Below are 13,129 nucleotides of genomic sequence, written 5' to 3' on the forward strand. Positions count from 1 at the left end.
CAGTGACATCTAACAGGGATAAACCTTCATGTACTAGCAAGTGCTCTGAAAACATCTCTTTTAGGATGAGAACGTGCCTCGAACCCAGCAGACTCTAGCTTTAACAGGATCCTTTAGGCTATATTGCAAAACAAATATGTAGCACTTACTGAAACTCATAGTCTTGTAATCTAGTTGTAAAGAGTCAAGAAAGGTCTGTAGAGCTGTCTTTGCTGCTCCACCTTCAGCAATAAACATTCAGAGGATGAGGACACAGGAACATGAAAAACTGCTAAAACACGACAGCTGAATTAAAGATGCAGAAGACACCCCTTTGCAACTCATTCCAGAGTTAACACTCATTCCTCATGCTCAAACCTGACAAAATGTAATATAGAACTTTGCAATTAACTTGCACAAAATGGTCTTGGTAAAATTTTTATAAGTTATCTCTGTTTCTATGTCAAATTCATTCTCATTCTGTGCTTGGCTCTTTGCATAAATTACCTTGCGCATGAAGCGGTTTGAAAAGTGGAATTATTACTACTTATCTGCTTGATTTAGGTGTAGTGGAGTCCTAGCCATGGAGAAGGGCATTGACTAAAGATTACTAATCTAAACAGATGTTCCCATTGTGATTTTTTTCCCTATATGACTATTCTTACTATTCTTGTATTTTTTAAATGTTTTGTGCTTATTATTCTATCTCTATGAAAAAATCTTGAGAATTAGCCTTTCTCGGAAAGCTATGGGGCAATACAATACATCAAACTTGAAGTGGGTCTAAGTAACTATCATCTCATGCCCAAATGGCAAGTACTGTTGAGGGGAAAAAGATGTCTTCGCCTGTCTTTTTATTGAAATTTTAATTATTTTAAATGAACTTGCACCTTTTGAAGAAGAGGTCCTGTAATTCCTGTAATTTGAAGAAGAGTCCTGTAATTCCAAGTTTTCTGGAACCCACTTCAGAAGACTCCTGTGCTTAAGATGGATTATCCAAAGGTCTCCATGCTTTCTTGGAGCATTTCTGACATCTGCACCCTTTGTGTCTATCAAGTAGAAAAACTAGGTTTATTTTGAGCAAATATTTCAGTAGATCAGATATCAAAAGTTTTAAAAAAATGAGTGTGGGATCAAAACACTTCTCTTTAATTTTGCAGAAGACAATGTCAAGAAGAGAAAAGGAACAAACTCAAATGAGTTCACATTCTCAGAGTTTTAGCCCTTATTCAGGCAGTTATAGTAAAATCAGAAGAGACAGTACTGTCTGTCACTCAAGGATCTTAAAGGAGAGATGAGAACAGCAAAGCTTCATTCTTCCCACTGTGCACTCTTGAGATGAGGAGATCATTGTCAAAACATTGACCTCAGCTGCCAGATACTTGGAAATGTCTGGCTAATGTAATGAACATAACAAAGTTGCTTGGTTCAGTTTGGAAAAGTATCTCCTGATCAAAGGACAAACGTGAATTGTCAGATCAGCAGTTCAGCAGATGTACAGAGGAGACTGTTTATATTTTTGCTACACCCATAAGAGTCTTCAATATCTGCAATTAAAGCAGGCTAACAGATGAGTGCTTTTAAATACCAGATGATCTGTCTCCTCAGCTTATGTTCCCCTTAGTTGGTGTGCTGCCACCACTGAGACTCTCCATAAGATGTAAGCAGCCATCTGAATAGCTTTCCTCTTTAAAGATCAATGTCTATGAATACAAAACATTATAACCACCCTGAAAATGCCCTCTTTGTATTGGAACTCCTGGGAACAGGGTGGAGGCAGCAGAGGTGCATATACAGGAAGGCTAGCTTCTGATATATTTGGCTACCCAATCTGCAATACCATCAGCTTCACTAGAACACAAAACTCCTACTCTCTGCCCCTGAACATGTCTGGTTTTCTATTGCTAAATAAAACATTAGAAAGGTACACCTCCATCACATTCTTCGGTCAGCTCATTAGCCTTTCTCTTTCTAATGCCAACTAGGGACCAGCAGTGTTGTCTTTAACCTATCTCCCCTTCTCCCAGGGCTCATCCTTCTACAGCGCAGGGATTCCCAGCCTTTGGGCATGCTTTCGGAGACTCAGCAGTTACCTCCACGCTTTCTGGAGCAGCTGTATGTTGCTTTCTCTGATAGGTCTCTTCTCCACCGCTTGTTAAAAGTTTGTCCGAGAGCGCACAGTGGTGCTCTACTTGGGGGGGACCTTTTCGATGCAGCTGGGTTATAACTGAAATTCTTAATGTTTGCAAGGAGAAAATCCAGCTGGGTGGGGAATCCTCCAAAGGTCAAAAGAGATATGGTCTTAAGTAACCTATAACTGTTAGCCCTGATGACAACAAGGTTTGCTCACCACAGCTGGTTACTAACTCATACTTGTATTATACACAAGTAGAAGACTCTGCAGCTGTTCCAAGGAACGTGCAATCTAAGCAGGGATAATGGGAAAACTTTCATGAGTAAAACAAATGTATTTAAGTGAAAGATTAAGCCTGCAGTATCAATCTTAAGAAATTAAACTGACTCTTTCCTGTAACACAAATGATGACTCTACAAGAGTAGGTCTTGTTTATTGGTAACTGTAGCATCTCATATATTCTTTTATTTCTTCACCAATAACAGGAACAGCAGCTTCAGGTCAAAAGAATATCATATTCCTTTTCTAGGAATCCTTCTGACATGTACAACCCTACTCCTGCTGGCAGAACTGTTACGAAGGTACTTGGCGCAACATGACATCTTTTACAAAATCTCATACACACTGTGTAGGTGGCTCTTGCATCATATTTCTAACACCAGACAGCAATGTCTCTGTCCTTGCCCAGCTCAGGATCTTTCAATTCCAGTAGACTGTGGTTATGAGATCTGAATTCCTCCTGTATGAAATGGTTCCAAACACATCTCTAGTCCATTAGTAGCTTGTGCCAACTGTGTTACAGCTAACTAAAGCACTGAAGAACACTAGAACTGCAACACACAGCTGTATCTGCATCCCTGTCAGGACAGAGACTCCGTGCAGTCCTGTCCTGGTTGAGGCTTTTGACTTATAATGCAAACCACTACCCGTTTTATATCAGCTTCTTTGCAGCATGCTGACTGAGAGGATCTAAAGTCAAATGCATCTGAATTCAATTCCCTCTTTCCTTCAATCTTTCTTTGTAATTTGCCCTTTACATTACAAGATATTACAACAGAATAAAGTGCCTCAGGGACAAAAATTTTCAGCACATAGAAATTGGTGGAAAATCACTTCTTGAAATCCCTCCTGTATGAAACAGCAGATACACCAGTCAAGCAGATGGTTAGTGATTTGCACCTGTTTTGCACAGGTCTGGTAACAACACTGAAAGGAGTCTGGATGCTGCATACAGCTATGTCCGCAATTCTGTCCTCGTCACAGTCAAGAAGGCTGTGTGTAGTACACACAGTGGGCCAGGGCTCCATGTACGAACAGCACAGAGGACCTTGCATTCGTACAGCTAAACTCTCCTTCCCAAAACAGAAGATGGCCTCATCCATCCTTCTTACAGGACAGTGTCCCCCATACCATGCCAAGACATTTCTGGGAGACAAGCAGTTGGCTTGACCCAACACTCTGCCAGGGGATGTGCTCAACATTAAACAAACTTGTGTGTACACCACAGCCACAGTTGTGGCTGTTTGGGATGCTCATGTACTTGTACGTTAGTCTTACCCCTCATTAAAAAAGACATGGAGGTCAAGTGGCATGACAAGCATCTTGCAACAAGCCAAGGCTAAAGTCACAAGTGAAACTGAGACATTATAAGCCAGGCCAGTGTCCTCGTTGCTGGGCCACTGTGCTGCTCGAGAACCTTCCTTGTTGGGTATATGTAGAAGGATTCACTATAGCTCCAAGTTGCTGCTTCACAGTCAGCCCTCACCTCACATCCAGTCATTTAAAACTCAGTCAAGCGTTTTGAGAGGATTCCTACTCTTGTATTTTAACTTCTAAGAATGTTTAGAGAAATACTTGGGCTTTGCAATTAAATTTATATGCGATGGTAATTAATGCTTAGATTTATGTCTACATTTTGGCAAGAACAGTACTAATGGTGAATGGATGGTATCTGCTAATCTATTCTCTCCCTCACCTGTATGATATCCACCAAGCCTAGGGCTTTGTTCATCTCAAGTGTTCAGAGTAATTGACTAATTTCCTTTAATTAAAGAAAAAAAAATATCCACCTAAGATGCCTGATGACTAATAAAGACCCTTAGGAAAAGTCTAACTAGCTAGACACAGCAGAGTCTGGGGAAACATTCAAACACAGTATGTATCAAATGACATCTCTAATCAAATGATCATTAGGAGAAGCATTTTGTGTCCTGTCACAGACCCTGACAGATCACTGTCCTTTACCCAGCTAATACTATCTATTAATCTTATTCAGAGAACAATGTTTCACAGCAGGCTTTAAAACCAGGACAATCCAGATCTTGTCAACTCATAAGTAAAGCACAGCACAGTTATTTGCTGAAGAGACAAGGTGATATTTTTTAAAGGCTGGAAAAGTACAAGAAAGTAAGCAAACGCCCTTTTCCACTGAGACGTTAACATGGGACTCTGCACCACCCTCCCCAGAAGATTACTAAAAGCCAAGCTTACATTCCATTCAATACCATTTGATTAACAGAAAGCATCTAGAAAACCCCCACCAATGAATATATTTCTTCCCTTTATGGTCCTTTGCCCACAGCCTTTCCACACTCACAGGCAGCTCTCACATCCATGCTTTAACGGCACTGGTGCTGACTCAAGTGCAAGGCATTACAGGCATCCCTCACCTTCCATGATCTCCACTGCGGTTGATGACCAAGCCTCTGTGACTACATAAAAATGTAACTCCTCAAACAACCATACTGAGACTGAAGTGACTGTCTCCAGAAAGGTTAAACATCTATCTCACCTCCACCCTTATCATCTGCCGTCTAACAAGATGCTCTTCAAATGATTGGGACAGCAAGGAAAGGCAGACTCAAGGCATTTATGGGATGTGATCAGGCAGACCCACTATGAACTCACATTTAATTAGTACCTGAATATTTTAAGATACAGCCCTGGATTTTTATTTTATTTAAAAAAACAAGAACAACCTATCTGGGCTCCAGGTGGAGTATGGCACTGCAGTATTTTGTAGGAGCTTCTCTGTGCGTACAGATCAGACAAAACAGAATAGCCTCAATTTGTATTACAACTGTATTTCCATTTATTTAACTTCCAGGACAATAGTATTTCTGTGAACTTTCAACTACACATTCAGATAAAGAGTTCTATCTTACTCTGGATAAAATTCATTCACGTTTAGGTACCAAATCCACAAACAACAAAACTGAACTCTGTTCTTTTTTTAAGAATTAATGTGCGTTTAAGAATCTTCAAACCTGTTTTTCTCTTAAAAAGAGATGAGTTTGTGCCTCAGTTTACAAGACTTGGCAAGTTCATAGATAACTTTCAGGAGGTGGGAGATTCTATGGGATTTTACATTCCCTTACCATTTACCAAGAAATCTGACACAAGGGGATATTTATTTGTGCTCTTCTATTAACATCAATTTCTGTTGGATACCGTTTTTACGGACGATGGCATCCCTTTAAAAGATAAAAATCAACAAAAAATAAAGTGTCCATCATTTTGACCTCTCAGAACCATGAACACGTAATACGGCTCCAAAGAGTCTACGCAGGGAAGAGACGCAACAACCTTCTCAGCAGCAAGGAGCAGATACAAACGCAGGAGAGGCAATGACATGACAGAAGCTTTTCTAGGTACTCTCAGAAGACTGTTCAAAATTTGTGAAATTCAAGTAGTACTGAAAGCTGTTGGGCCACAAAAAAAGCTTTAGAAGAAAGAATGAAGGCCTCAAGGATGCTTAAATAACATAAAAAACAAACCAGAAAAACACACATAAAACAGATCAAAGTGCCAATCTCTGTTAAATATAGCTATCCACAGCCTACTGAGATTTACTTGAAATTTTTATTTAAACTCACCCTTTGACCTGGTAAACCAGGGACTCCAGGTTTGCCTTCCGGACCAGCCACTCCCTTTAAAAGTGAAAATATTTTTAGCAAATTAACTGAAGAGGAATAACTTATGAAGTACATAACCACATCATACCTCTTCTGTGCTACTGTTACTGTATGGCTACCTAAACAACTCCTACTGGATAATTACGTGTTAATGAAATTTCCCCTATACTCCAGCTTTGCAGAAAGCACGTGCATGGTCACATGCCCTGCAAGCAGAATGTCTTATCTCACCTTGCCTTAGCCCTCTTTTTTCATAAATGTCCTGTGAGCAGGAGAGTATAAGAAAATAGAGAAAAGCAGCAATGCCCTGATGAAATCCAGAGCACACAACCATAGTTAAATTATATAATTAAAGCCAGATTTAACTCAGTAATGCATCTTCATGATGCCATTAATTTTACAAAATCCAATCAACAGTGAAATACAACAAATACTGAGAAGTGAGAACATACAGGTTATGTGAAAATGAGGCATCAGTGGTAGTTTGAAGTGAGATTTCCTAATAGAGTTGCATTATAAAATAAAACTAGAAGCTGGAATTAAGCCAAGAGTAAGAATATCAGTATGCTTAAATTGTTGTAAAAATGTGTTTTATATGTGTGTGTGTGCATGTGTGTGTGCGTGTGTTTTAAACGTTTCCTGCTGAGATGCATAAACACACACTCCCCTCTTTTATTGCTCATCTGTGAAATTTCTTAGCCAGAATTTTATAGAATAAGGCCAACTCCTTTTGTAGCAGTCCTCTGCACTTCATTAGATGATGGTCTGCAAGTTACCAGTGAACATCTTTGAGATGCGCTGAGATGCGCTGAATGCCCATTCAGACCCTAATGAAGTTAGAAATAGGAAATAAACAGCCATTGTAGGACAAGGGTCTTGAGACAAAGTCTGTTTCTGTACAATTAGCACCTGTGTCCTACTTGTCATCCTCATAGTGTTCAGAGTGTCCACAGTAGGAGAAACTCTCTCATCCATGAAGAAAACAGAAGGCTAAGGGTATTATTTAAACATTAAGTACCTGAATACTCCACAAGATCTTGCATATAACCCTCAGACTAATCTGAATTTCAGTTTCTGGGTTTTGTAAGCAGTGATGAAGAATTACTCACTGGAGGTCCAGGAAGTCCAGGTTGGCCTGGTGGTCCTCGTGGGCCAGGCTCCCCCTGCAAAAATAAGAGAAATAAAGAAAAAAGTGTTAAAATATCTAAATGAATAACTATGTGGGCACAGCATTTGTGCTGGCCATCTTTACAGGTCCTATATGACTCTTTCCCTCATAGGTCCCAAAGAGTCAATACACAGACCAGCTGCGTTTCTCCTTTAATCCTGGGGCTGCTTTAATTATCAGCATTTATTACACTGCAAACAGATCAATTCATCCATGCTTAGAAGGCATTTATCCATAATAGGCTCTTTGTTTTTCAAGCTTTACAAAAGGCACTAGGTTATCTTGGATATTCCAGGAAAACACTGTGGGTTGGAATTCAGTGCTGGAGAAAAGCAGGAAGGTGGTACTTGAAAAATCAGCTACTGCAGTTAGTTCCAAAGCTATGGTGTCCTGCCTCCTCCAGAACCAGCACAGCTGTGAAGAGCTTCAAATTATCATGCATACAATAAATATCACTATATTAAATAAAACTAAAATATAAGTTATACACACACAAACTGAATATACTAGTATTCATATATACATACACACACACTCAGGTTTTATGTAGGACTAAGAGACTGGAGAAACTAGCATCCTTTCTTTGTTCAAGCATCCCTGTTCAGAGATGAGCTCAGCACAAAACTCAAATACAGTTTCACTTTTCACTCTTCTATTAACACTTGCCCGGATTTAAAGAATTGTTCTGGGTAGCAGACTCTTCCCAATTTACACTTTTCATTCATGTTAGATTCACTACACCCTATAAGGACATTACTCACAGTGGAAAGAATAAATGGGGAAAGAAAGAGGACAGAAGAGCTTGTTTCTTGATGTTCCGACAATGTGGCCTTAACCTCGCCACATTGACATGTGGCCACTTTTGCCACATTCAAAATTTTAATTTTGAAACAGCATTTTAAAGCAAAATCTGACCTAACAGGCAGCTGAGCTGTGTAAAAGCTTCCTCATAACTGAAATACAGACATTGAATCACTCTCACCTGCTCTCCTTTTATGCCTTCAGTATGTACCTGCAACAGAAATGCAGAGTCACAAAAGAGAAAAAGAGGTAAAAAAAAAAAAAACACCGAAGTGCCAGGGTGTGATTGTCCCACAAAGTATATTTTTCCCTCCTCCCCATTTGACCAGTATCCATGCTAATTACCACAGCTCCTCAAATCCTATTACAGGATGGGGCATACTTCTTTACCCAGCTCAGACTCACTAAAGCTTGCTCAACCAGTTGCCCTTAAAGCAATTAACACATTTGTGTGGCTGAATAAACAGTAAGAACTTACTTAATTCATTATCTCCTCTGTATAAATAAGCAAATAAATTCCCTGGCTCTTGCCTTATTTTAAACAATATAGTCCTGCAAAATGGAGAAAGCATCATATAAATCACGGGACAACTTCAGAGACAACGTAAAAACCAGACCTTGCTTTGGGTCCTCGACGCAAGCTACCGTAAACAAGACGGACGGCTGTCAGTCCTTCAGCCTTCAGGAACCTCCAGTGCACTTTAGGACAAGGCATTGCTCATTCCCAGCATTTTTGCATATCCTTAAAAACCTGTTGGTAACTACTGCCACTTCACTAACTTCACATCCACCATTTCACAAAACAGACAGTAAAACGCTCTTACCCAGAAAGGCCAGCCAAGAGCTCTTTCTTTCTCCCTGCTTGGTTTCTACCACTTTCCAAATAAAGAAACTGCCTGTGGCCTTTCACATGATAACCAAGGAGCTTCTCACCTGTCTTGAGCATCCAGTTCTTTGGTACAGCACTCCAGTTAAAGTTACTGGATTTAATGGCTGTGTAATACCTTCCACAGCTATGTAACACCTTCCATCAAGGGTGCTACACATTGCTGTCTTTTAATTTGAACCCTTAGTTTTAGCCTGGAAAGTAAAAGCGTAGTTCTGCAACTGCAAAACTTAATTCTAGACCTCCTCGCTGCATACTTCCCAGCAAATCTTATTTTACTTGCAGATGACCCTCTTCGCACAGCCAGTACTAAGATCTGGATACCCGCATGCCCCTGCTAATGACACCACTGGGGGTCACTGACGGTTCTGCTGAAGGCAGAGGGACGCACAGAGAGATGTAAAACTGGTGTCAAAGGAAAAACTCATCCGTTTCTCCCATTTTCTCAGTTCGCTGCTTCATCACAGCCTTCCTGATTTCAGCACACCAGCTCTGCATTTTCTCACACTCCACTATGACTTTTTCCAGATAACAGGCACCCAAAGATGATCTCCCTTGATCAGAAGCGTCCTTCTTCTCCCCTCACCCAACTCTCACACCCAGCCCACAAAAAGGGACTCAGCAGTTCAACTCAACTCTGAACTTTCATTTGCTTTTCTAACTTCCACAGGCTCTATTTTCCAAAGCTCGCTGGGAACCAGCCCAACAACTGTCCCAGAAGACACTGAATCATGTCATGACATTGCTCACTCTGATATACCTTAGGTAACGCTTTCCTTGTCTCTTCAAGTCTTAGTCTTCACATTCCAAAATCTCCCAAGGTTGTGGCAGTGCATCTCCTTGTTGGAACTCACCGTATTCCTTCTTCAGAAGTCTTCACTGGCTTAAACTTCACTTTGTTTCAAAAGCTATCTCTCACTTAATAAACCTTTCACAACCCAGCTTCCACCTTCTCTTGTCATGCAATAAGGCTTATAATGTTTGTTAAGCATTAAAAAAAAGGGGGGGAGAGAAAAAAAAAGAAGAAAAAAAATAAGAAGTCCTCACAGAAGTGCCTGGCAATCCTGGAAGTCCCGGTTCACCCTGCATAGAAATACAAAAGAAGTGGAGAAAAAAAAATCTTCCAAACATCTTTTTCAACTGCTGTCATACTTTCTTATTTTCTATATCATTCCAGAATTAATAGATATGAATATGCAATCCTAATTAATTTCATTTTTTATATTCTGCAGGTGCATACAGGCATGAACTGATTGCCTTCTGTTTTGCTGTGATGTTACACATTGATTTCCATAGAAATTATTGATTTAAAATGAATGATGCATGGCGGTCCGTAACATTAGAGTTTCAGAAATCTTATAATTGGTGTACACAAACCAAAGAAAGAAACCTGCTTGACGCTCAGCTCCCTAGCGGGGCCTGCAGGACTGAAATTTAGGGGCCAAAATGCTTCTTTTCATTAAGAAGCACACATGCAAAAATTTTTTGTAGGGAAAAAAAAGCAAGAAACAATGCCATTTTCCCCAAATTGTTTTATACTGCAATCATGCTGTAAGTGTTTGCAGGTCACTGAGATGCTACATGCACGCTATATGATTTATTGTCCTCTAGGCTCTCAATTTATTCCAGTACATCTATCTCCAATACTCTCCAATACAGTTTGCTATTTGTTACTATATAAGACTAAGCCTCCAAAAGGTTATCTCCTTTATTTTAGGTACAGACTGAGGCAAAAGTTATCCTATAGCTTCCTTTCACACACTTTATTTCTTCCTTAGCCACAGAGCAACCTGAATGACCTAACATATCTTTCATACTCTTTCCTCCTAAGGAAAGAAGCTTAATTATTGTTTATTACTTATTCTACATGGTCCATGCTACGGCAGAAGAACTAGAGACACACAAATGTCAGCTATGCTAAAAGCGATGGGAACAAGGTGAGGAAGGGACAGGCTACTTGGGAGAATTATAGGAATGCAGTCAGAGTACATAGAGATGCTGCGAGGAAGGCTAAGGCCCAGCTGGAATTGAGTCTGGCAAAGGATGTCAAGGACAACAGGAAGGGCTTCTTCAGATACATCAGCAGCAAGAGGAGGACCGGGGAAAATGTGGGCCCGCTACTGAATGGGGCGGGGGCCCTGGTGACAAGGGATGCAGAGAAGGCAGAATTACTGAATGCCTTCTGTGCTTCAGTCTGCACTGCCAAGGGCAGCCCTCAGGAATCCTGCAGCCTGGACATGAGGGAGAAAGTTTGGAGAAGGGAAGACTTTCCTTGGGTTGAGGAGGAAAGGATTAGAGACCTTCTGGGCAGGCTAGACATCCACAAATCCATGGGCCCAGATGGAATGCACCCATGGGTACTGAGGGAGCTGGCGGATGTTGTTGCCAGGCCGTTCTCCATCATCTTTGAAAGGTCCTGGAGAACTGGAGAGGTGCCTGAGCACTGGAAGAAAGCCAATGTCACTCCAGTCTTCAAGAAGGGCACGAAGGAGGACCCAGGCAACTACAGGCCAGTCAGCGTCACCACCATCCCTAAGAGGGGATGGAACAGCTTATTCTGGATGTCATCTCTAGATATATGGAGAAGAAGGTGATCAGGAGTAGCCAGCATGGATTCACCAAGGGGAAATCCTGCTTAACCAACCTGATAGCCTTCTAGGATGGCACGACTGATTGGGGAGATGAGGGCAGAGCAGTGGACATTGTGTACCTTGACTTCAGCAAGGCTTTTGACACTGTCTCCCATAACATCCTCTTAGAGAAGCTCAGGAAGTGTGGGTTAGACGAGTGGACAGTGAGGTGGATTGAGAACTGGCTGAAAGGCAGAGCTCAGAGGGTCGTCATCAGTGGTGTGGAGTCTAGTTGGAGGCCAGTGGCTAGTGGTGTCCCCCAGGGCTCAGTACTGGGTCCCAGCCTGTTCAACTTCTTCACCAATGACCTGGGTGAGGAGACAGAGTGCCTCCTCAGCAAGTTTGCTGATGATACCAAGTTGGGAGTAGTGGCTGACACACCTGAGGGCTGTGCTACCATTCAGAGAGACCTGGACAGGCTGGAGAGCTGGGCAGAGAGGAACCTCCTGAGGTTCAACAAGGGCAAGTGCAGGGTCCTGCACCTAGTTCCCTATGCACCAGTACAAGCTGGGGGCTGGCCTGCTGGAGAGCAGCTCTGCAGAGAAGAACCTGGGAGTGCTGGTGGATGACAGACTGACCACGAGCCAGCAATGTGCCATTGTGGCCAAGAAGGCCAATGGTCTCCTTGGGTGCATTAGGAAGAGTGTTGCCAGCAGGTCGAGGGACATGATCCTGCCACTCTACTCAGCCCTGCAGAGGCCTCATGTCCAGTCCTGTGTCCAGTTCTGGGCTCCCCTGGACAAGAGAGACATGGAGCTGCTGGAGAGAGTCCAGCGTAGGGCTACAAAGATGATCAGAGGGCTGGAGCATCTGCCCCATGAGTAACAGCTGCGACAGCTGGGCCTCTTCAGCCTGGGGAAGAGAAGACTCAGGGGGGATCTGATCAATGTGTACAAGTACCTGAGGGGAGGGTGTCAAGGGGACGGGGACAAACTCTTTTCAGTTGTCCCATGTGACAGGACAAGAGGCAATGGGCAGAAACTGAAGCACAGGAAGTTCTGCCTGACCGTGAGGGGGAATTTCTTCCCTGTGAGAGTGACAGTGCACTGGCACTGGTTGCCCAGAGAGGCTGCGGAGCCTCCTTCTCTGGAGATCTTCAAGGCCCGCGTGGATGCAACCCTGTCTACCATGCTCTAGGTGACCCTGCTGAGCCGGGAGGTTGGACTAGATGATCTCCAGAGGTCCCTTCCAACCTTACTGATTCTATGATTCTAAGGCGCTAAGCATCTGTCAAAGGGTCAAATGCAGCCACCTCAGTGACGGGATGAAGTGTTTTGAACTCAGGACTGCTCTCTGCTTCATACATCCAGGTGCACAAAAAGATCTTTCTACCTCTTATCACCTCAGGAAACATGCCCTGCTGTAGGTACTTTAGAAATCTCATCTTTACCTTTGGTATCTGAGCATAAATGTAAAGGGAAATATAGTAGTTTGCTTCTGAGCTCTGCCTTCTCAGAGAAAAGCCAAAAATGGACATATCTTCCCTTTGACGCCAAATAACTAGGTAGGAAATACTGAAATCACAATGTCAGCTTGAGCAGGGAAACATAAGGCTGTCCTGTAAACAATAACAACTATCTATAAAATACCAAGGTAAAAATACCAGGCAAGAGCAGT

The 13,129-nt window shown here is 42.1% G+C and overlaps 1 protein-coding gene across 1 annotated transcript in view; it reads right to left on the minus strand.

The window, feature by feature from the left end:
• The window catches only part of COL22A1 (collagen type XXII alpha 1 chain), a 235,298-nt gene that overhangs the window by 79,301 nt on the left and 142,868 nt on the right, over positions 1-13,129 (minus strand). Inside the window, exons 19-22 of the mRNA XM_062568435.1 lie at positions 9,930-9,965; positions 8,178-8,207; positions 7,137-7,190; positions 5,989-6,042 (exon numbers count right to left, since the gene is read on the minus strand). Of these exons, the coding sequence (XP_062424419.1) occupies positions 5,989-6,042; positions 7,137-7,190; positions 8,178-8,207; positions 9,930-9,965 (174 nt within the window). The remainder of the gene's footprint in view (positions 1-5,988; positions 6,043-7,136; positions 7,191-8,177; positions 8,208-9,929; positions 9,966-13,129) is intronic.

The sequence above is a fragment of the Rhea pennata genome, chromosome 2 (assembly GCF_028389875.1).
Source record: "Rhea pennata isolate bPtePen1 chromosome 2, bPtePen1.pri, whole genome shotgun sequence".
NCBI lineage: Eukaryota > Metazoa > Chordata > Aves > Rheiformes > Rheidae > Rhea > Rhea pennata.